This window comes from Chelon labrosus (assembly GCF_963514085.1).
Source record: "Chelon labrosus genome assembly, chromosome: 1".
Lineage (NCBI taxonomy): Eukaryota > Metazoa > Chordata > Actinopteri > Mugiliformes > Mugilidae > Chelon > Chelon labrosus.
This window is the reverse complement of record NC_140337.1, coordinates 18057034-18080741: the sequence shown is the minus strand read 5'-3', so window position 1 is coordinate 18080741 and position 23708 is coordinate 18057034. Positions and strand designations below refer to the sequence as shown.

The following is a 23708-nucleotide window of genomic DNA, read 5'->3' as shown; positions in this document are numbered from 1 at the left end:
TTTTTGCAGCACATATGTCTATTTCCTGTCTCTTCTTATGACTATTTCCGTATTTGCATGTTTAATTTAGCCAACCCCTAACTCATGGGTAGTTTGAATAAAATCAAGGGAGTGAATCAAAATTCCAATTCTCATGCAATATGTTTTTTTTTTTTTTTTGTCATCTGTCCTGTAGGTATGCACTGCTCTGTCAGACTCTGCCAGGAAAGACAACGTGGTGGAGACTCCTGACTCATTGTTCAGCTACCTGATCGAGCGAGTCAGGAACAACCTGCACATAGTGCTCTGTATGAGCCCAGTGGGAGAGCCCTTCAGGTAGATTCTGTGTACTGTATTATATCCAGGTCGACATTGCAACGCTCCTTCCTGTTTTTCTGTTGTTGAAAATCATGTTGCGCTCTTGCTTTTGAGTTCATGGGAATTAGCACAGTGTGAATCATATTGCAGTCTTGACAGGCTGAGCATCTAAATGCAAATTCTGCATTGCTGTCAATGCTGTAGTCCCCTTACAACAAAAAGTAGCATTGTATTTTCTTTTAATTTATTGGCATTTTTATTCAGCCAGCATTTAAATATTATCAAACACAGCAGTGTCTTTATTGTGTCAGTTTCCCGGTATGTATTTTTTATAAACAGGCAGATTTTACTTAATTATTTGATCTAAGCAAGCTGTTACATCTAAGCCACCTACTGTTGTATAATCACACATAAGGTCCGCATCTCTCTGCAACTAATTTATATTCATAGACGGATTTATAATAGAAATTTAGAAATACCTTATTACAGATTGGCTACTCCCTACTTTACCTCTCACTAGGCCCTAAAGTGGAAGCGGTGAGTTGTGAGCTCTGGCTACTTGAGAACTAGAACCTGATGCTTCCTGTTATTTGTTATTCCAAACAGTGTAGATGATGTGACACAGAGGGCCTGCTACACATACAGATGTAATAAGAGCACAGATGGACACATTTTCAGTTATTCACAAAAAAAAAAAAAAAAAAAACACCTCTCCCCCTTTAAGCATTGATGTCCTTGTTGTAATTAGTGGTGCAGTGTAGTGGTCACACATGATGCTGCTAATTGGACTGCTAGGCACCATTACCCAGAGCTAATCACAATCTCTGTGTGATGAGAGAGATTCTCGCCCCCCCTTACTACTAGCTGCTTGCGGCATCTGTATCACAATCACATCGCCGCGGCTCAGGGAGCCCTGCTACAACATACAGCACACTGAGCTGTCGCTTACTGTAAGAGCTTTTGTGTCGTACTGCCTAAAGCGTGCCCGTGGTATTTACACATCCGTTGTAAGGCACCAATTTAACATCCAGTGCACATAATGCCTTCATTATAATCTTCACTTGTTTTTCTCTGACCATCTGCCAAATGCACCTCTCTAACTCTTTATGCACGAGGCTATAATGACACGTTTCCAAACAGGAACTACATCCTCCAGTACCCTGCGCTTGTCAACTGCACTACAATTGACTGGTTCTGTGAATGGCCCAAAGACGCCCTGCTGGAGGTAGCTGAGAGGTACCTGGATGGACTGGATCTGGGTTCCTTGAAGGGGGTGAGACACATGCAATTTTATGTGTAGGCATTTCATTTCAGACTGTTAAATCTGTAAATCAACCTCAACAGACTATGGTACCAAGCTTTAAATCGGAAACTAAAATCTCCTAAAACATAAAATATCTATAACTCAGACAATGAACTGCCCTTTGACTGAACATCATTGTCTATATACAAAGATGGACAAACCCTCTGTGACATCACTCATAAGATTCCTGTTGCTCTTTCCATTTGTCAGTCCTTGACTCCTCCTAACAACTAGCCCTGTGAGGGCACCCACCTGTTGCTAAGCAGCCACGCCTTTAATTATGCTTAAATATATCCCTTGATGAGTTATACAAAAATTCTCCAATCTACATTTGTCATAAATGGGAAAAAAAAAATATTCGGTATAGACCAAAACTGTTTTTTGTAGACATGTTTATTTCTTTTGGGCATTTTAACGTGGAGGTCTGATGTGGATTGATTTGCTTTGGAGGCAGCCTCAAGTGGCCATTTAGAGCAGTGGTTTTCAAAGTGGGGGGCCGTGGCCCCCTGGAGGGCCGCCAGGGGGCGCTAGGGGGGCCTCAGATAATTGGAGGGAAGGTAAGAAAAAACTTGCAAAAATAAAAAAAATAGAATCTAATTATTTAATCATTATTGTAAAATATATTCGAATATATTTTTAAATCATTTTCATAATATAATAAAATATAAAATAATATAATAGTATTATAATAACTCCAATATATTGAAATGTTATTTGCCATGCTCATCGGTTTGTGCCATTTATCAAGCTGCTTTGCCCCTCAAGCTAGCGTGTAGCTAGCATGTAGCTAGTGCAAAATGGACAGGTTTTTGACAAGAAAGAGACTGAAGGAACAGACCAACAGCCCTGCTGAGGAGGACACTGCTGCAAGAAAACCTACGAAACCTAAGGCCAACTAAAATCAGAAAATATGAGGCAGCACTTATGCTAAACAAATGTAATAGTTATTGAATAGTGAATAAAAGTAAGAAAAAACATTATAAAAGATGACGTTTCTTTACATATTTTTGTAGCATTGTCTGTGGGTTTGCAAAGGGGGTCCTCGGCCAGAAGCTAATGCTGTTTGGGGGGCCTTGGCATGGAAAAGTTTGGGAACCCCTGATTTAGAGTACTGCAGTTTTTGGCGCTTCCATGTTGGTGTCATTTTTATGTCCTTGATTTTGTCGTTTGTGTGCGACAAATAGTATATTCATTTTCTCCTGAAGCTGCAGCCCTTACATCTGAATATTAGACCAGCATTTTTTACATATTCTGCATAATGTTACAGATCCAGACAAAGGTTGCCAGCATTTTTGTGACCACACATCAGTCAGTGGCACAGGTCTCCCAAAAGTTGAAGTTGGAGCTGAGAAGACACAATTATGTGACGCCCACCAACTACCTGGAGCTGGTGTCTGGATATAAAAAGTAGGCGCTTTTCTTCATTTCAAGTCTTTTGAATTCCCCACCTGCCGGCCTGATTGCATTTATGTGTTGTGTCCGTGCAGGCTGTTGGCAGAGAAACGCAGTGAACTGGGGGAGCAGGTGAGCAAGCTGCGCAACGGCCTCTTTAAAATCAGCGACACGCGAAAGAAAGTGGAGGCCATGTCTGAAGAGCTGGAGGAGGCCAAGAAACAGGTTGCTGAGTTCCAGAAACAGTGCGACGAATACTTGTCCGTCATTGCACAACAAAAGATTGAGGCTGACAAGCAGCAGAAGGTATACATTCACATAAATTACTAATAAAGCAGTTGTTTGATTAAGATATAAAAAATTAGCAAGAAGGAAAGAGGCATAAAATGACACATTTGTGTATACTTATCTGTGTTTGTGTCCAGACGGTGAGTGCTAATAGTGAGAAAATTGGGGCAGAAGAGTTGGAGTGTAAAGCCTTGGCTAAGAATGCACAAAGAGACCTGGATGAGGCCCTGCCTGCCCTGCAAGAGGCCATGGAGGTAGATATCTGTCCTGCACACTGTTTTAATTTAGTAACCTTCAGTCTTGTTGGTAACTTTGTCATTAATGCATGTGCTCACTTTGTTCATTAACGTGTCCGGTTGATTCATTGCCTTAATATTTGATGAGTAACGATCCTTGACTCTTGGGTACATTTGCTCTTCTTCCTCTGTGTGGGCTTTCCGTCTGTCTTTAAATGATACGTGACTCAGCTTTTTAAAACCCACGTCTTCTTTTTCGCACGCAGGCCCTGGAGTCTCTGAATAAGAAGGACATGACAGAGATCAAGTCGTATGGCCGTCCTCCAACTCTGGTGGAGACAGTGATGCAGGCTGTTATGACCCTTCAGGGCAAAGAGCCTACCTGGGCAGAGGCCAAAAGACAGCTGGGTGAGAAACTGAAATTCAACGGAAGGAAGGATGGTTTGCCAAAGAAACTAAGTAACTAGGAAAACTTGAATAGAGTAAAACCAGATTGTGTACAACTACACAAACAAAAGGACAGATGTAACCGGAAAAAAGGAGAATGCAGATTATGCATACGATACAAATTGCAAATTCCCTTCTCCGTGATTAGATCTGTCTTAAAGTCTAGGACTATAAACTGTCTCATACTCTTTACACATAATCAAACTGTAGTAGCATTATAAAAAAAAAAAAGTATCGTGCTGTTTTTTTTGTTTTTTATCAATGTGTAATTTTGAGGATAAACATATTTTTTGATCAATTAAGTGAATGACTTTCAGTACTTTTAATGGTGCATATGTTAGTGGCACCAAAAATGTAATGGATCTGATATATTGTGGGATATTTAAATGTGTCTGGCAGGCGAGGCCAACTTCATCAAGACGCTGGTTAATTTTGACAAGGATAATATATCGGATCGTGTTTTGAAGAAGATCGGCCATTACTGCAGACAAGCGGACTTCCAGGCAGAGATCATTGGCAAAGTGTCGCTTGCTGCAAAGTCACTCTGCATGTGGGTCAGAGCCATGGAGGTAAGAGAGTGTTTGGTGGCTTCCAACACGCAATCACGCACACTTCTACATGTACATACAAATATCAATACTTACCATAAATCCACAATAACAGAATACAGTTTGTCCTCATTAATGTACGAACAGAAACTAAATGAAAAACTGAATCCAGGCATTTGTATGATGTTTCTCCAGGTGTATGGCCGTATTTTCAGGGTGGTAGAGCCAAAGCGAGCCCAACTGAATGCTGCCATGGCCCAGCTGAAAGAGAAACAGGATGCACTGGCTGCAGCCCAGAACAAACTGAGAGAGGTATGACGATGTTTAGATCCCAACTCGCATGAATTCAAGTTTATACAGCTATTCAGCTTCATTATTAAAAGAAGTTACATTTGCATACGACGAGACAGATATCATCGTGAAGTGCTGTGTGCGTGTGTGACCAGGTGGCGGAGAAGTTGGAGGAGCTGAAACGGCAGCACAGTGAGAAAATTGCCACGAAGGACAGCTTGAGAAGGAAATCAGAGGAGATGGAGCTGAAACTTGACCGGGCTGACAAACTGGTGACCGGACTTGCTGGAGAGAGGGTCCGCTGGGAGGAGAGAGTTGCTGTATGTCATACATATGCAGAGACACACACAAACAGGGATGGGGAAACAGTAGTACTGAAAGTGCATTCAGATATCGATAGAGAGCCTGCACAGGTTTTAGGAACAGGAAACTGTTACTAGGTAATACAGTGGCTGCTGACAGTTTTGCAAGTATGATATGGTATATATTTTAGAATAGGAGCTGAGAGCGTTTCTTATTTAACATGGAGAGCTGCCTTTCATAGGCTTCAGATAAAGTGTACGCATATAACACCTTATCATGAGACTTCTTTGCCAGGTGACGAAGACTATAGTGAAGTAAAAGTCTTGACATTCAAATTACTTAAGTGAATTACTTCAGTTTTGTTTGTTACGTCAACTTACAACAAACATCTACAACACCTGTCCCCTACTCAGGCTTGAAAACTGGTACTGTCATTTTGTTTGTGCCAGTTTACAAGCAGATAATTCAGTCACACTCTGCCACATTTAATCTGTGTTTGTGTGTTCCAGGGTCTTGAAGAAAACATGGGATACCTGGTGGGAGACTGTTTACTAGCGACGTCCTTCCTGTCCTACATGGGACCCTTCCCTTCCAATTACAGAGACGAGCTGCTTCCCATCTGGATGAAGGAGGTCAGACACACAACACAGAAACATATATCCTGATATGCAGTTCAGTAAAAAAGGTCACCCAGTAAATGTGTCTTCTTAAAGTGCTATTATGTCTATAATTCTATGGGTGTATTTCTCCCTCTCTCTTTCCCTTCTGCGACCTATTTTCCTTCTCCTCAGGTACGGGACTTGGAGATCCCATTCACACCAGGATTTAGCTTCGCTGTCTTTCTGTCCAAGCCGACGGCAGTGAGGGACTGGAATATTCAGGGCCTGCCCTCTGACGCGTTCTCCACTGAGAACGGAGTTATTGTCACTCGTGGAAACCGGTCAGTTTCATTAACAGATTAGCAGTCCACAAAGCACTTAAAAAAAGAAGTGCCCTGATGCACATATAAGATGACCTGATTTAATTATTCTTCGTACCTTCTGTTTAAGATGGCCACTGATGGTGGACCCTCAAGGCCAAGCTCTGAAGTGGATCAGGAATATGGAAATGAACAATGTAAGGTTTGATTATAAAGTTCTCCTTCGTCCTCTTGTTTCCTCACCGCCCCTCTACATAGAATACTGTATATTTAGTTCTTGTATTAAGCTCAACATTCAAAATCTTATGTTAAAATATCTGTTATTCGTCAAAAATCACATCATTGCTTAAATTACTTAATTATTGCAACCAATAGTTGGAATAATCATCTCAAACTGAAAAGTTTCCTTCAGTTGGATGAATTTAAACTTTGAGTTAACAGATTTTAGAGATGTGAGTGTGCGTGACAGGGTGTGTTTTGTCCTGTCTCACCTGCCACATGTGCAGGGGCTGAAGGAAATAGACTTTCAAATGCCAGACTACCTGCGGGTGATGGAGGGTGCCATCCAGTTTGGGAATCCCGTTTTGCTGCAGAATGTCCAGGAGGAGTTGGAGCCCTCTCTTAACCCGGTCCTCAACAAGTCTGTTTCTCAGATAGGTCTGAGAGACACACACACACACACAAACAATGACTTGTTCACAAATTCAAATACTAGCAGTTAGATTTCTTTTAACCTAAATATAACTGAGTGCTTGGTGTCATTGTGTGACCGACCCAGGTGGCAGGCTGCTGTTGAAGCTGGGTGACAGGGAGGTGGAGTACAATCCAGAGTTTCGGTTCTACATCACCACCAAGATGTCAAACCCCCATTACACACCGGAGATTTCTTCAAAGACGACCATTGTCAACTTTGCTGTTAAGGAGCAGGTGCGTATGAATGTTCTGGCACAACTTCACGATGCTTTTCTTCTTTTACTTGTGTGCACTTTGAAACTTTTAAAGTACTGTATGTACTCCTGCCTTAAAATGTTTTTTTTTGTGTGTGTGTGGTTTGTGTGCATGTGTGCAGGGTCTGGAAGCCCAGTTGCTGGGAATTGTGGTGCGTAAGGAGCGTCCAGAGCTGGAAGAACAGAAGGACTCTTTAGTGATCAGCATTGCTACTGGCAAGAAAAGCCTGCAGGACCTGGAGGATGAGATCCTCAGGTTGTCTAACCAGCTGTTTCAAACACTGAACTTCAGCTGACCTCATGTATATTTCCCTCACACAGTGTAAATAATGCAGTTTAACCGAACAGCACTCAGTATTATTACCAGCTGAGGCAGTAATAGTAGCCCTGTTGTCCTGGCAGAATTAATTTCAAGAAGCAGTAGTCATAGCAGCAACACATACCTCCCTAAGAATCGGTGATTATAGCTGCGTTTCATTAAAGACCCTAGAGATTAGAAACATCTATAACTACGTGAGTTAGTTGCCGCAGCAACAAGTATTCCGCAGAGGAAACCGTTAGATACCAGAAGTTGAACTTGACATGCTCATCATTTTGTTTCACTGCAATGATTCAAACTCCTACTGAGCCTTTCTTGCAGTGGACTAGTTATGTCACCTGACGTAAACAGAAAAGAATCAACTTTTGCGAATGCCGTTTAATTAAACCTATAATTTATCACAGAAGCAAGTGAGGGTAACGGCGTGTCATAGTAACAGGGCATCTCAGTTGATCACACTTTACAGCAGTGAATGACAGATGACATTCTTTTCCTTAAAACATAGTCCTACACAAGACCTTAAAATGTCATAGTTTGTTATTATCTAACATTAATGAACGGCCTACAGTATTTCTAGAGCGTTTTTTTGTGTATGTTAGCTCTTGTTAACATACATACATGTACGTCTAACCTACCAGACTGCTGAATGAAGCGACCGGCTCGCTGCTGGATGATGTGCAGCTGGTAAACACCCTGCAGACGTCCAAAGTGACATCCACTGAGGTGTCGGAGCAGCTGGAGAGCAGTGAGCAGACTGAGCTCAAGATCGACTCCGCTAGAGAGGTGAGTCGTAGGAGCAGAGCGATGATTGCACGGGGGGTTTTGAGTCGTTCCACTTGTAATAAATTGAGTAACTTGTCTAAGTAATTGTAAACCAAGCAGGTTCTTATACTGTAAACGATAAGAACCTGCTGTGTTTCCACTCTGATGAAACCTGTACCTGGATAATTGTTATTAAAACCCAACCTGCCAGCGTTTTGAGGAGGTTGCTGAGCTGTGCGAAGTATTATGATTAAAAAAAAGCATTGCGCTGCTTCAGTTCTGCTGCAAGAGTTGAGAAATCAGTATCATCAGAGTGTGCCGGCTGTTTTTCCACCCTCTAAACAGCCTTGCACTCTCTCCTAACAGGCCTACCGCCCATGTGCCCAGCGAGCCTCCATTCTCTTCTTCATCCTGAACGACATGGGCCGCATCGACCCCATGTACCAGTTCTCGCTGGATGCCTACATTAACCTGTTCACCCTCAGCATAGAGAAGAGCAAGCGCAGCCACAAGCTGGAGGAAAGGATTACTAATCTGAACGACTACCACACATACGCAGTGTACAGGTGAACCAAGATGCAGCTTGAATCACGTCTATCTGTATGTAGCGTGTTTTGTAAAATCATGAGTAAGTTTTATGATGTAAGACACATGGTACAAAGGTGAAAAAGACTCTGTGGGCTTTATACGGCTCACAAAGTATTTAACTGAAACTAAAAATGGAAAGTAGGTTATATATCTAAATATACAATTTATAGTTTGATCTGTGACGAAGTTGATGCAGCTAACTCATGTGTCCCTCTATCTGTGTTTTGTCTTCTTCAGGTACACGTGCCGTGGTCTGTTTGAGGTTCACAAGCTGCTCTTCAGCTTCCAGATGTGCGCCAAAATCCTGGAGGTGTCCGGCAAACTCAACATGGACGAGTATAACTTCTTCCTTCGAGGAGGACTGGTGAGAACGACACAAACACTTTGGTTTTCCCTTATTTAATTTTAGTCCAACAAGACAACCTGTTTTCAAACACTGGGAACGCCATGAGTCAAAATGAACTTTCTTCACAAGTATATTTATTAATATCTCTTGGACGGACTGGATGGCGTGTGATTGATGTGTCGGCCGTTAGATCTATTGATACGCTGATAAAAGGATGGTTCGACTGCTCGTTAATTGACTGGTGTGCTTCCAGGTGCTTGATAAGGAGGATCAGACGGACAACCCGTGCATCAGCTGGTTGCCAGACTCCAGCTGGGACAACATCACAGAGTTGGATAAGCTGCCCAACTTCCATGGCATCATGGCCTCCTTTGACCAGTACCCTCGAGACTGGAACCTTTGGTTCACCAGCCCTGAGCCAGAGAACGCCGCTCTGCCGGGTCCGTGCGTGTGTGTGTGTGTTGCAGGAATTTCTTTTTCTTCAGTTATTTGTTATTTTCCCACTAGAAACGATGAAATTTAAGTTTACTCTAGTGAGAGAAAGGCAGGTTTTTGTGTTTGCTGGAGTATGACATTGTGACAGTAAAAAGTGTGCTACTGCTCTGAAATGATTTCAGTGTTTGAAAACAGTCCTCTGTTGTGTGTATGTGTATTTTATGACCCAGTACTGTGTCCTCTCCTCTCCTCTGCTATTTGTGACTTAATTGTCAGTGGTGTCCACTCAGTATAAATATGGTAACAAGAAGACTTTGCTACAGTCCTGCTCAAGCAGCTTTTTTTCTTTGTAGCTAAAGATGCCTGATACTTTCCTCTTATTTTATAATTTCTTTATCATTTCTTTATCTTACTCAACTGTCATAATAATCAATATAATGAAATTTCCACTCTGCTGTCTGTCATCCCTAAATTCCCTCCTCTGTTTTTCCCCTCCTAGGTGCTTGGGAAAGTAACTGTACTGAGCTCCAGAAAATGCTGATCGTGCGCTCCCTACGTCAGGACCGCGTCTCTTTCTGCGTAACCACCTTCATTGTCAACCACCTCGGCTCTCGTTTCGTGGAGCCGCCTGCTCTCGACATGAAGGCGGTGAGTGTCAGCTGTTATCCGTTTAATTCCTGTTGCTCCTTCTGTCTGGAGGATCAGTTTGAAGGGCTGAATTTGAATGAAAGAAATCTTTCATAGATACATCGTGTGATTCTGTTTGATTTGAGCTCACTTGAAGTTCATAATCTCACAAAAACCCCGTCGCGGGGTTACTGTCGGCTGACTCTGCTCCCTCTGTCTTCCTCCCAGGTTGTGGAGGAATCCACCAGCAGCACTCCTCTGATCTTTGTCCTGTCTCCTGGAGTGGACCCTACAGGGGCACTGCTGCAGCTGGCTGAGAGCTCTGGTATGAGCAAGGACTTCCATGCCCTCTCCCTAGGCCAGGGGCAGGCCCCCATTGCCAGGGGCATGATAGAGGAGGGCGCCAAGAGTGGTAAAACAACAATTACGCCTTCTTATTTTTTATTTTTTTCATCTACTGTCTCAAATTCACGGTGCTACTTTTCCTGAATCATGAGTTTCCTCCATTGTGTGGTCCCCTTGTAAGTGAACAGGTCATGACACCTTTTTTCGCTGCCCAGGTCACTGGGTGTTCCTTGCCAACTGCCACCTCTCTCTTTCATGGATGCCCGAGCTGGACAAGCTGGTTAAGCAGCTGCAAGTGCAAAAGCCTCATCCAAACTTTAAACTCTGGCTCAGCTCTTCACCGCACCCAGAGTTCCCCATTACCATCCTGCAGGCTGGCATCAAGATGACCACCGAACCACCAAAGGTACTTATATACACACGTTTCCCTACATGATACACTGTACATGTACATTGTTTGCCCTTTCCTGGAGAACACCCTCTATAGAGCTAACACTGGCCTGTTGTCCTCAGGGTGTGAAAGCCAACATGAAGCGTCTTTACCAGCTGGTGACGGATGCTCAGTTCAGCCGCTGCTCGAAACCTGTATGCTACAGGAAGCTCCTCTACTCCCTCTGCTTCTTCCACAGCATCCTGCTGGAAAGAAAGAAGTTTCTGGAGATGGGATGGAATATTGTCTATGGCTTCAACGATTCTGACTTTGAGGTCAGAGTCTTGGCTAGTACCAAAAGAAACGCAGCTAATCCTGTGTTCTGTGAACACACTGCTGATGGAAATTGTCATTATATGGTTCTGTATATGATAAAAAGTGATAGATTGATTGGAGTTTACGTGTCACTGATGTTTTCCTTGACAGTATTTTGCCCTAAACAAAAGATACAGACCTCTCTCAGTCAAAAAGACAATGTTACATCCTCTCAGACTCAGAGACATTTAGACTAATGAATAGTGACAATCTAGTTAATTTAGCTTATTATCTGTAGTGCCAGATAATAGTATCACCGACAATCAACAGTCAAGTACAACTAAAAATACAATCAACACAATCATGAGGATCAAGTTAAAAATGCATCAGACTGAATCCAATTTATTGAATTAGTTAATTGTTCATTCATCCCCGTTGTCTTTACTGTTCCTGTCTGCTTTCTGCAGCACTGAATTTCCAATTGCCATCGATGTGTTGTCTAGCGTTTCAAAGGCAGCCTGACAAGCTCCTCGTTCTGTTGCCTCCTCAGGTGAGTGAGAATCTGCTCAGTCTGTACCTGGATGAGTACGAGGAGATTCCCTGGGACGCGCTGAAGTACCTCATCGCTGGGGTCAACTACGGAGGTCACGTCACGGATGACTTTGACAGGCGTCTTCTAACCACATACATCAACGACTACTTCTGTGACGCTGCCATAACCCAACCCTTCTTCAAGTAAGACATTGCAACACACATTTTATCTGCCTCATCTCAGTGGAAGCACTATGAATTTAAAATCAAACTGCTAATAATGCCTGTGTATAGATATAGGAAAATATTTTTTTTTGTGGTGGATGCAAAACATGACTTCAAATTGTGGCTTGCCGGGTTTCCTGGCTGTTCGCAGAGTGCTAGCACCACCAAGAGGACAGTTACGTTATGACCACTAAAGAAACACGAATGCACCGTACAATGAACTTGAACAGCGCTGAGGTCAGAGCCTCATCCACGACCGACAGAAACACAAAAAGAAAGAAGCACAGGACAAAAAACAGAAAGACTGCTGCTCATTTGTTTAGTAACAAGGATGCGGTGAAGAGGATCGTCACATTGTTCTGCATTTTGATTGGTTGGAATTTATTATTTTTCAAGGGCAGTCATATTGTTACCTCTTAAAAACAGATGCAATGGAATTGAAAAACAGATTATTTGTTTGGTTTGTTCACAAATCCTGTGTTCACTGCCTTCTGTTGGAAAAAAAACAACAACAACCCTCTCTAAGGGGAATTCAGACTGGCTGTTGGCAGTTGTGGTGAAGGACAGTGAGTGTCCTGCAACACAATGAAAACAGTCCCGCTCTGTGCTTCTACGCCCAACACAACACTCATTTTTATATCTTTAATAGTCACACACTTGAGTATACTTTTGTAGTCTAAGGGTTTTGTTTTGCTGCACTCGTATGATAACATTGATTAACATTAGATGAGGTGAAATGGGAAAGTTCGATCATGCCATTTAAAGTCTGCACTGATGGCAATGACAAGATTTATCAGCATGACGGGGTTAGATTAAAGGGGACTAGCTATTGTCTGTTTTATGAACTGTCATATCCCTTATTATCTGTCAGGTTGTCATCTTTAAACTTCTACTACATCCCCCGTGATGGCCCCCAGGCCGCATACAAGGAGCATATCAGCATGCTGCCGTCCACAGAGCACCCCGAGGTGTTCGGCCAGCACGCCAACGCCGACATCGCAAGCCAGGTCGCCGAGACCAGGACTCTGTTCGACACCCTGCTCTCCCTGCAGCCCCAGGTCACCAGCACTGCTACGTCAGGAGCAGCGCCCAGCAGAGAAGATAAGGTAAAGATGCTCAGACGGCCGGCATGTGATCCTGATTTTACACCAGCTTTACGGGACCATGTGTTTATTCTGGTATCACCTTTATTTAGTTTTGGAGTTTAGCAGCTTTGATGTAGTATGTGAAAACAAATAGGTAACAAATGGGTAAGAGGGAATTTCACAGATATGAATAATTCCATAATTGTTACGCAAAGGAGCTCCCAATTCATATATTTACTGATGCGTATAATTCATAAAGCACCAAGTAAATTATGACAGGAAAAACAGGACAAATAATTTGACATTAAAATAACCGAGGACTCCCAGACCTGGAAAGACTTTTGTCGGAGAAACTTGATTCGATATTCCGTCACTATGGAACAGGAGGGAATGTGGAGATATTATGGCTGATTATGAGCTTGTTTTCTGGTCGCATCCTTTTTATTCAGACATTTTGGAAAAAGGTTTCCACGATAATGTTGGAAACCCTGGGTTTTGACACCTCCTACAGATTATAGGATTAAAAACTGCTGATCACAGTGTCTGGAATAGATGAACCCATCAACTAGCTTACATAAAGAAACTAACTAGAACATAATGTCAGAAAAATGGTGTGTTTATTTAGACTGTGAGACAGATACTTCCTAATCTTTGGGTGTATTCTCTTTACTAAGACCAGATTTTCTTTCTGCATCTGATTTCTTGTATTTTTGTTTGTTTTAAGTTAAATGAAACGGTCTGAAAAGTTAAAAAAGTGGAAATATACAACATACTGTATAGACTTTATAGACTGTAATACAATCAGTATAACTATTTTATGTCACCTGTGATAACTGAGCACTAAAATAGGAAAATAAAATCTCTATTCTAGAACCTGTATAATTTTTTTGTCACTTGTGGGAGTCACTACCACGTTTAGAGCATAACTCAGTAATGTAAACTACATAAACATAATTAAATATAAATGAAAAATATGGCATCAGACTGTGTATATTTAGGTAATATTCAAAGTTCTTACTCGTTGTAGTATTATATTATATTTCCATTGTTGTTTTGAACTGGTAGTTTCTCTCTCTGCTTGGAAAAACCCCACAGACAAATATTCATCACGGCATAAAAGTAACAGTGAGTTCATGGTGAGGGTCAATGCCGTCCGTGAATTTGAAAGCCAGTGAAAGGAGCTGCAGGAACTACTGCAAGAAAGTGTTACGGTAGTGCATGAATGCAAAAGAAATGAGAGAACATACAGTATTTCCAACATATGAGGATCTCTTCATCCCTTTCCATTTATTCCCGTGGTTGTTGGACTATCACAGATCATGTTGGACAGTGTCTGTTTTACCGTCAAGAGCTGTGGCCTGTGTAAGTTAACCGGCTTTCTTTCCTTGTAATTCCAGGTACTGGAGCTGTTGATCGACATCCGTGGGAAGATCCCCGCACTGATTGACTACGAGCACACGAGGTCCCTCCTCCAGGACAACCTTTCGCCTCTTAACGTGGTCCTGCTGCAAGAGATCCAGAGATACAACTCTCTGCTCGAGACCATCATGTACGGACCGTCTTGTGTGCACTGCGCGTCTGTCAGAATCTCATCTGACTGTGTGTGCTGCAGATAACATGTGTTTGTAATGATACAGGAAGGTAGATGCGTCTTAAAGGCCATTTATTAGGAATGCACATCTAAGTATGTGAACACAGTGAATAATTAGCAGTTCAGGGTGCGGTTCACACAAATGCTTTCTGCTATTGTTGCTGCTTGAATAGAATAATAGAGATCAGAAAGGGCAGTAAACAAAGGAAAGAACATTTTTGACTGATTTGGATTTTAGAAGCAGAGTAGGCCTCAAATGCATGTGTTATACTTTTGAACACCATGAGATCTTAATATAGACGCCACTGAAACCACAAATTATTAGTAGTATTTAGAGTAAAAACTACCAAATTCAAATGAATGCTACAACAACTATATCATCATCTTCTTGTGCTCCAGTGTCTTCATGTAACAATAAGACAAACAGGCATCTGTGTAGGCGTTTCAACTGCGAGACAACTGTACCACCATGAATTAGAAGAGGAAACTACAACAATAATGTGGAGTCATTTTGAGTAGACTAGGAAGCAGTGTGATTCTTCATACCTACAGTAGAACTGTTAGCTCCTCGTTGCTGTAAGTGCGTCTGTGTGTTTCAGTTCATCCCTGGTGGAGCTGGAGAAGGGGATCAAAGGCCTGGTGGTGATGTCGCCCAACATGGAGGAGAGCTTCAACTGCATCCACGACGCCCGCGTGCCGCCGCTGTGGGAGAAGGTGAGAACACACGATAGCATAATATCTTTCTTTTGCGCTTGCACGAGCAGACTTTACTGGAAGCCTCCCCTACGCAGAGTGTTAGAAAAATAAAGCTATAAATAAAGAAATAAGGAAAATAATGTAACACGACGCCACGTGGCTACTTTGCAAATGTAAACATGATTCTATGAGGGAATTTCACGTAGCGTACTCATGTTGAATGATTTAATTTGTTGACTCAGACTATAGTTGCTCTGTCAGTACATCCTGTGTGTGGTCTGAGTGATCGAAATCTCAACTCCCCGTACGATCAGATCACTCAGGACGCATCATACACACATTAATACAGGGATTTAATTTGCATTCACAGTATATAAATTATTATATACTGTATGATATATATATATATATATATAGATGCACAGCCGATTCATTTGCTGTACGAGACGTGAGACTCCCCGAGCGACGGCATTTTCTGCCTCCTCATCTCTATCTTCCTTTCATAAAGTTGGCAGACACAAGCCAGAATGAAGAAGTGCTGTTAGGGTCGATAATATTGAGACAGCCCGTCACTGGAGAATCGAGCGGACATGAATAATACAAAGACAAAAAAAAAGACCGAGCCGAGTCAGGATCAAAGTGACGAAAGGTAACGCATCTCGCACGTTCCAAGGGAAACGGGGAAACTAATGTAGGCTTTATTTGTTTTGCAGTGCTGTAGTGGTGTAATCAAGTACCGGCCAAACGGTTTCACTGCTGTTGCATCCACGTTTGTTTCCCCATTACTTATTCTGGCGCCAATCGCGTTCAAGTCTCTCCCTGTGCAACAACCACAGGTTTCTATAATGTGGTGCCACTTAACGGACCATTCAGATGTCCTGTGAGGGGCGTATGGATTTTTGTGATCCGATCAACACTAATCTAGTCTTCTCCTTTGAGCCGGCAAAACGGCTGCGTGCCTGTCTCTGCACTCAACTCGCTGTTTTTTGTTATTAAAGGTGTATTTATCCATCACTCCGCCTGGCGACACGCACACGCGCTTATTGTTCTGGTCTGTCCAACCGCAGACACACACACTCACACACACACCCTCTCTCTGTCAGTGATGGGGCTCTGGCAGCGTTCCAGCTGTGATTCTTCCTGAGCGCTGCAGTCTGGCTTCATTATCGCTGGACCTCTCTTTACAGTGGGGATAGAACACAGGGCGCTGTCAGCCTGGGTCAAGGGGCTTGAAAAAAAATTCTGGCTACAAGTGTGTGTGTGAGTGTGTGGAGTGCATGTGTGTGTGTGTGCGTCCACTGAGCAGGGGTCACGGGGGGCCACCGTGTGTTTTTTATTCCAGTGTCTGATTCTGTCCTCATTACGGGCCGTGCGTGGACGTGGTCGCGCGCATGCGTCCGCTCGTGAGCGGCTGCTCATCAGGTGGAGCGTACCTTGGCCCTCAGTGGCTGAACAAAGCCAGCGTCTGTGGACTAATCGCAGTGTAATAAGCAAAGTAAACCTTCCGAGGCCTGCTCCACTTTCCTAAAAAGACCCTGAGCTCATTGTGCTCTAGCCAGAAGCTTATTACTCTCGATGTACTGTGTGTGTGAGTCCGTGTGTGTGTGTGTATTTTTTCCTTTTATAGGAGTATTGGATAGCTATTAGGGCTGCTGCCTCCAGCTGAGCGTCTCTATTCTACTGACCACTTGTAAATTCGACTACTCTGTCTCCTTTTTTCTCGTTCTATTTCTGGCTTTTATCCGTCTCTCAATCATTTCAAATTTGTTATTTTTCTCTCATCGTCTACTTCATCTCCCTCTGCCCGCATCTCGGTCTCTCTACATGTTCTAGGACTACTTATTTCTTCGGTGTCTTCCGTCTTATTCCTCGTGACTTATCTGGTCCGAGCAGTAACAACAGCCCCCGATAGACTCCCTGTCCCGCTTATTTATCCCTCCATCCCTCTCTTCTCCGCCCCTCCTTGGCATGGCAGCCTGTCATTAGTTTTGAGCTCACAGACTCATGGCTTTAATTTTGGCCTGCCTGCCTCCCTGTCTCCAGCCATTTTGTATCTGGTTTCTTCTCAAGGCTCTGCCTGTGCCTGTGCCTGTGCGTGTGTGTGTTTGTATGCGTGAGGATTGCGGTGACGGTATAATATATGTGCATCCGTGCCAGCAGAAGAGATGGGAAATAAATCAATAAATTATATATTGACGATAAAAGCTACACAAATATTTTGGTAGCTTCCAGGGCCCACTGCCCAGAAGAAGAAGCTGGCTTGTGTCTGAATGTGAGTGTCAGGGAGATTATATGAATAAACAAAAGCATGGACAAACAAAACAGGTTTCATTTTATCAGTATCGTGGGTGGCTGTGGGTCAAGTCGTAGAGCCGGTCGTCCTCTAATGTCAGGGCTGGGGTCACGGGCCGAAGTGTCCGTGGGTAAAAGGCAGGCGAGCACCTTGCATGGAAGCTTCCACCATTAGTCTGTGAGTGTGTGTGAATGGGTAAACAAGAACCACTGCAAAGCACTATGAGGACTTCAAAGCCATAAAAGCACTACATGGCTAATTGAGGAACTTGCTAACTAGGAACTGTCCAATTCAGCCCAAAATTATATGTTTAACAGGGAAATGAGTGAGTTGTGTTAATATTAGCATTTAATTTGAAGCAAGTGTCATATAACCAGACAGCAATCTTAGATCATGAGCTTTACTGTAGCTACGGCACAGGTGGTGATCTGGATTTATTGTTTTCATTCTCTGTAGAAAACTGTGAGAGACTGTGCCGTCTGTACTGTCAGGGTAACTGCTCTTACAAGGGACCCTGTGAATCAATTAACTGGCAGTGTTTTGTGAATATTTCTTTGTATTTTAGCTGCTCGTACATAAAATTGTATCTATAAGCCAACAGTTCATTTTCTATTCTCCTACTTTTGTGTTTCACATAATGAGGCTAGACATGAAGCAGGAAGTAAAGCTTGTCTTATTAAACTTATATCAGTGTAGCGCAGTTGTGATGTCGCATCCCTTGCAACTGCATGTTAGACTAGAGCAGTGGTTCCCAAAGTGGGGGGCGCGGCCCCTAGGGGGGGCGCAGAGCCATTGCGGGGGGGGGGCGCAGGGCACGGATGGAATTAGAGGGTGACAATTTTCACGAGCAGGAGTCCCGCGGTACGGGAGTCAATTTCACTGTTGGTAACGTGATAGAGACGGGATAGAGCAAATAATCGGCGGGAGCGGGCGGGAGCGGGCGGGAGCAGTCAGGACCGGGACGGAGCGGTGAGTGCGTCCAACTTTAGACAACAACATAGGGAGCGGGACGGGATTTGGGAGTCTTTTTCTTGGGATTTTGCGGGACAGGATTTTTTTTGGGGGGGTTAGGGTTAGGGTTAGGGTTTCTGTGGGCTCGGGATGGGATGGGAGCGACAATTGATTCCCGTGTCACCCTCTAAATCACAGGTGTCAAACTGATCCGTGAAAGGGCCACTGTGGCTGCAGGTTTTCATTCCAACCATGCAGCAGCACACCTGACTTGGCTCAATCAATCAACTGAACTGCCTTCACGCAGTCATTTCAGGCGTCCTCTTGCTTGAGTGGAACAAAAACTTGCCAGCCACACCCACTGCATGGGTGCTGCATGGCTGGAATGAAAACCTGCAGCCACAGCGGCCCTTTCACGGACCAGTTTGGCACCCCTGCTCTAGATGGAATGAATGAATCAATAAAGGACACTGCTAGCGATAAGATGGACAAGTTTTTGACGGGCTCCCACGCAAAGACTTTCTTATGTACCAAAGGGGGGGCCCAGCAGAGATTTGAGTTTGGGAACCACTGGACTACAGCCAGGCACCTGTTGAACATCAGTCCCCTTTTTCTCATCTGCGTTTTCTGCTTGCTTCTTCACTGGCAACATTTCTTCACCCACATTAGAGATGTGATTAGAGATTCCACGTAATTGTCTGCAGGGACTCACACATAAAATTAACTTGTAAGATTTGCAGTACGTGTTAAAAATTCCCTGAAGAACAATCAGAATATAAGTGTTCTGGTGTCAAATCAAATCTACCAGAGATAAAACAGAAGAAGGAATTTCTGACTGGGATGTGATTCTTTCAAAACAGAAAACGATTACACAAAGAAAAACCAAAATGCGTCAAATAACAAGACAAATTCACACCTCTTCCCTTGCTGTTATAAGACTTATAAGCCATCCACGCTCAGTTCAGCTGCACTGATCTTGTTCCCATTATGAGTCGCTGCCAACAGCTGGAAGCCTGGAACGACTGTAGCTTTACTGTGACCCTCTCTCTCCACTAGGCCTACCCTTCACTGAAGCCCCTGGCAGCATGGACCAGGGACCTCTGCCAACGAGTTGATCAGTTTGCAGGTTGGGCAGGGACGACGCAGCCCCCCACGTTGTTCTGGTTGTCCGGCTTCACCTTCCCCAACGGTTTCCTCACGGCCGTGCTGCAGTCCGCTGCTCGACAGCACAACGTGAGCGGTTTACACAACCACGGAAACTTGAGCTGTTTTACACAAATGCGTTAATCCTCTCAGTAAAACAGTTTTAATATACTGCAATATATATAAATGTCTTTGTTTGACCTTCAGATCCCTGATAGTAAAAACATCGTGTCCTTCCAACAGTTAACACTCTGTGTGTGTGTGTGTGTGTGCTTTCAGATCTCAGTAGACACGCTGTCCTGGGAGTTTATAGTGTCCACTGTGGATGACAGCAACCTCCTTTACCCGCCCAAGGTGACCGCATGTACACACATTTTTTCATTTCCATAAAGATTACCATAAACCTGCCATCAGACCCTTTTTTCTGAGCCATTAGCTTTCAGCTGTCATTGCTGCTTTCCATCACATTTTTCATATCTGCTCAAACACTGACTGTTTTTTTTCTTCTTGAAAATAATTTTCATTCAAAGCAGCACGCCACTTTCTCCTCCCATTTCCACAAAGAAACTGTTGGATTTTTTTATATATTTTTATAACAGAGCACTTCAAATGTTTTTTGTCTCATTGTTCCCGTTTATGAATTTGTCATTCTGATTCTTTATTCCTTACTCACCCCACCAGCGAACGCTGTGCTACGGCAAAACCAACACGCACTCTTCTGTCAGATTCATCTGTTCTCTCTCACTCAGTCTCTGCTATTCTTGTCCTCTGAGCCCTCTTCTCCCCATCGTTTGTCCCCTGTGGAATTCATGGCCTTTCTTTACTCTTTACTCTTTCCACCTCTCATTGTCCTCTTCTTTCAGTTCCACTCCTGTTTGTCTTCTCCCCTTTCCTTCCTTCTAGCCTCTCTCCTCCATCCATCTTTCCCCTCGCACCACTCCCTCTTCTTCTCAGTTTCATTACCTAATTGGCAAAGCTGTTTGTCTGCCACTTTTTTTTTTTCTTTTCAAAATTGCATGTCACCTTCATACAAACGTGTATATCTCTCCCCTGACCCTTCTCTGTTACATCACTCCTCTTTTTCCTCTTGTTTGTTTACTCATTCCTTCTCCCCTCTGCCCCTCCCACACCCAGGATGGAGTGTATGTCAGAGGTTTATACTTGGAGGGGGCCGGTTGGGACAAGAGGAACTCCTGTCTGGTGGAAGCTGAACCCATGCAGATGGTCTGTCCCGTACCCACCATCCACTTTAAACCGGTGGAAAACCGCAAGAAAATGGCCAAGCGTGAGTTGTCTGGGAATTCCTCACCTCTGCACGCCGACGCCGTCTTTCCATCTACCTCCCCGCTGTTGTTTTAAACATTTGTTCTTCTATTTTAAATGATTCATCTTCGGTCTCTTGTGTTTCACCATCTGTTTTGCGTCATGTGGTTTTACTGGCTCTGTCTGTGTGTGTGTAGGTATGTACCTGTGTCCGTGTTACTACTTCCCGGTCCGTTCTGGGGGAGCAGGCAGACCGTCTTTTGTGGTCGGCGTGGAGCTGAAATCCGGTGATGTGAGCCCAGACCACTGGATCAAGAGGGGCACAGCTCTGCTCTTGAGCCTGGACAACTGAAAAAAAACAACACGTCACACATTCAAACACTTTGTTTTTTGTAAATTATTTATCTTTCACTTGTGATATTCTGTTTGTGATGAGGACTTAAGGCTACGATGCACAGCAACTCCTTTAACGGTTAATGTATTGCTTTCTATAAAATAGGTGTTAACACCTTTGGTTCAACAAAAATAAATCCTCTGACGGTTTGTTATTGCTCTGCCACAGTTCTAGCCGGTCTCTTCCTTTCTGTGCTGTTTGTTGACCGATCGTGAACTCCTCTCTGCAGACCCGCATCAGTCTTTCCATGCTGACCCCGTCTTACCCTGCTCAAACATAGACACTAACGCGCCACCATTCTCACACACACACACACACACACACACACACACACACACACATAAGCACTGGGAGTAGTCTCCCACTGAGAAGTGGTGTGTTTTACTGGAAACTTGCTCCTTTGCAACATCTGGATCAAGTGACTGTTTGGTCATGTAAGTGTTTGAGTGTGTGCTCATTGGATTCCTTCGGTAGTCTAATGGGAGAACTTGCATGACAAATAACAGATTACAAAGAATGCCTCAGTTTTGGACTGCAGTGAGTATTCAAATAAAGTGGGACGAAAAAGTAAAGTAGTTATCTGCATTAATGTATTAATTATCTTAAAGCTACACTGCAGAACTGTTGTCTCCCCCTGCTGGTGGTAACAGTAATTACCAAACACTGGTTATGTTCGTATGTCTACACTCTCTCAGTCCCTTTTCCTCTCTCATTGTTCTCCAACAGGGAAAAGCATCACCGGTGGTAATCTGTGTTTGTCCTCTCTGTCGATCACTTTCTTTTTTTTTTCTGAATTTCTGAGTTTCGGAGCCTCAGAAACTGTTCTTGGGTGTTTTCTAGGTCCGTTTTCATTCTTCCTAACCACCAGAGACGGTCCGAGATTCCTCGTGAACATGTCTCGGATCTGATCCACAGCTATCAGACGCACTCATTTGAGATTATTGCTACCAAAGGAGGCCTGAGCATATCAAATAATAGACTGAGCTTACTTTCAACACCAGTGTTCAATAATCTAATCGTGTTACAATCTTAAACACACTGGGATTAAAAGATCCAATCACATTTTATGATTAACGCAAAAAAAAAAATATTCTAACTTTGCCACTCGCCAGTTCATTAGGTACACTAGTGAAAACTAATACATTCTAATATAACAGCCCTATTAAACTGTATTGTTGTTGTATGACACACATTTCACAATATTTTGGCAACCCCCGTATTGGTCTAGACTTGGTAAAAATCAATCTAGTTTAACGTCACCACAAATTACATCCTCCAAAACAATGAATCACCAGCTTTCTGATGCTGTTTTAACATAAACTGAACATTATAACAGTCATGAAGCTACGATTTAGTGCAGGACTGTTGCATCAGAGTGATTTCACTAGTCTGTTGAACTGTCTAATGAGTGTATATTTCCTCAATTTATGGAAGCCCATAATAAATCAGCTATTGGCTTTGTGCATTTTAGACAGAACTACAAATAAATCCTAAACGTGGTAGATTTACACCTTTAAACCAAAGAATAGTGTTATAATTTTGTTTTAAACACTTGCACACTCTGCCCACATGCAAACAATGCAGTTAATCAAGGTGAGGCAAAGGACATTTTTATGCTAATATGCTTTTCTCCCATGCAGGCTACAAAAGAGCGCGCAGAGGGAGGGGAGTGAGAAATGAACCTATTCAAACAAATGAATTCTAATGAAGCTCCGCAGACAAGACGTTTTGGAGTCGGTCAGCGTTTTCAGGGAGAAGGCCCCGGACTTCCCCGCTGGAAAGTACTCCAAGCCCCGGGTCCTGAAAGGGAGGGAGAGAAAAACAAGAGAAGGATCCTGGAGAAAGTGAGCTGGGGTGAGAGGGTGGGTGGGGGGGGATGCAGTAATGAGAGCGGGGAACGAGTGAAGGAAGGGAGGGGGGGGCTTGAGTTCAAGGTTGTATTCAGACTTAAGGATTGTCCCCCTGAAAGACCAAACAGACTTCCTCAGGGTTTAAGAGCCTCTCTATCAGACCCAGGTCTGTGTATGTGTGTGTGTGTGTGTGTGTGTGTGTGTGTACTGGTGGTCTCTGGCTGGGTGGGAGATGAATTCAGATTCAAATTGGCTTATTCTCTGTCTTGGTTGTAACAAATATCAGACTTGGGGAGTATAAAAGCTTCAGCTGAAATCAACCAGAATATAAATGTGGTGCCTTGGCGTTTTAAATGATGCAGCATTAATTAACCTTCCTGTCCGATAATACGTGGACCGGGTGTGTGGATTCCAGGACACAAATACGGCGTTTAAAGTTTTATGCTGACGCGAATCGAATCCTTTTTTCTTTGGAGACCAGCGTTAACATTTCTTCTTTGGCTTCCTCCATTTCCATTTCCACTTAGAAATCCCCACATTTTGAAGAAAGTACATGACATCTGCTTTAAAGTTTATAATTGTTCTGAAAACTTTAGAGTCTAATGACA

The 23708-nt window shown here is 43.3% G+C and overlaps 1 protein-coding gene across 1 annotated transcript in view; it reads left to right on the top strand.

Annotated features, from left to right (window-relative positions):
• dnah2 (dynein, axonemal, heavy chain 2) overlaps positions 1 to 21208 on the top strand; it is a gene marked incomplete at its 3' end in the record, with an annotated part of 57626 nt that extends 36418 nt beyond the window's left edge. The window contains exons 57-87 of the mRNA XM_084549505.1: positions 176 to 315; positions 1438 to 1570; positions 2868 to 3007; positions 3088 to 3298; positions 3418 to 3534; positions 3783 to 3924; positions 4363 to 4532; positions 4707 to 4823; positions 4958 to 5122; positions 5615 to 5737; positions 5897 to 6045; positions 6155 to 6221; positions 6531 to 6681; positions 6803 to 6951; positions 7094 to 7227; positions 7929 to 8073; positions 8419 to 8618; positions 8878 to 9004; positions 9240 to 9426; positions 9921 to 10069; positions 10277 to 10460; positions 10609 to 10799; positions 10907 to 11098; positions 11629 to 11813; positions 12706 to 12940; positions 14317 to 14468; positions 15110 to 15224; positions 19507 to 19683; positions 19873 to 19947; positions 20728 to 20878; positions 21054 to 21208. Of these exons, the coding sequence (XP_084405631.1) occupies positions 176 to 315; positions 1438 to 1570; positions 2868 to 3007; positions 3088 to 3298; positions 3418 to 3534; positions 3783 to 3924; positions 4363 to 4532; positions 4707 to 4823; positions 4958 to 5122; positions 5615 to 5737; positions 5897 to 6045; positions 6155 to 6221; positions 6531 to 6681; positions 6803 to 6951; positions 7094 to 7227; positions 7929 to 8073; positions 8419 to 8618; positions 8878 to 9004; positions 9240 to 9426; positions 9921 to 10069; positions 10277 to 10460; positions 10609 to 10799; positions 10907 to 11098; positions 11629 to 11813; positions 12706 to 12940; positions 14317 to 14468; positions 15110 to 15224; positions 19507 to 19683; positions 19873 to 19947; positions 20728 to 20878; positions 21054 to 21208 (4728 nt within the window). The remainder of the gene's footprint in view (positions 1 to 175; positions 316 to 1437; positions 1571 to 2867; positions 3008 to 3087; positions 3299 to 3417; positions 3535 to 3782; positions 3925 to 4362; positions 4533 to 4706; positions 4824 to 4957; positions 5123 to 5614; positions 5738 to 5896; positions 6046 to 6154; positions 6222 to 6530; positions 6682 to 6802; positions 6952 to 7093; positions 7228 to 7928; positions 8074 to 8418; positions 8619 to 8877; positions 9005 to 9239; positions 9427 to 9920; positions 10070 to 10276; positions 10461 to 10608; positions 10800 to 10906; positions 11099 to 11628; positions 11814 to 12705; positions 12941 to 14316; positions 14469 to 15109; positions 15225 to 19506; positions 19684 to 19872; positions 19948 to 20727; positions 20879 to 21053) is intronic.
• Between the last annotated feature and the right edge of the window lie 2500 nt (positions 21209 to 23708).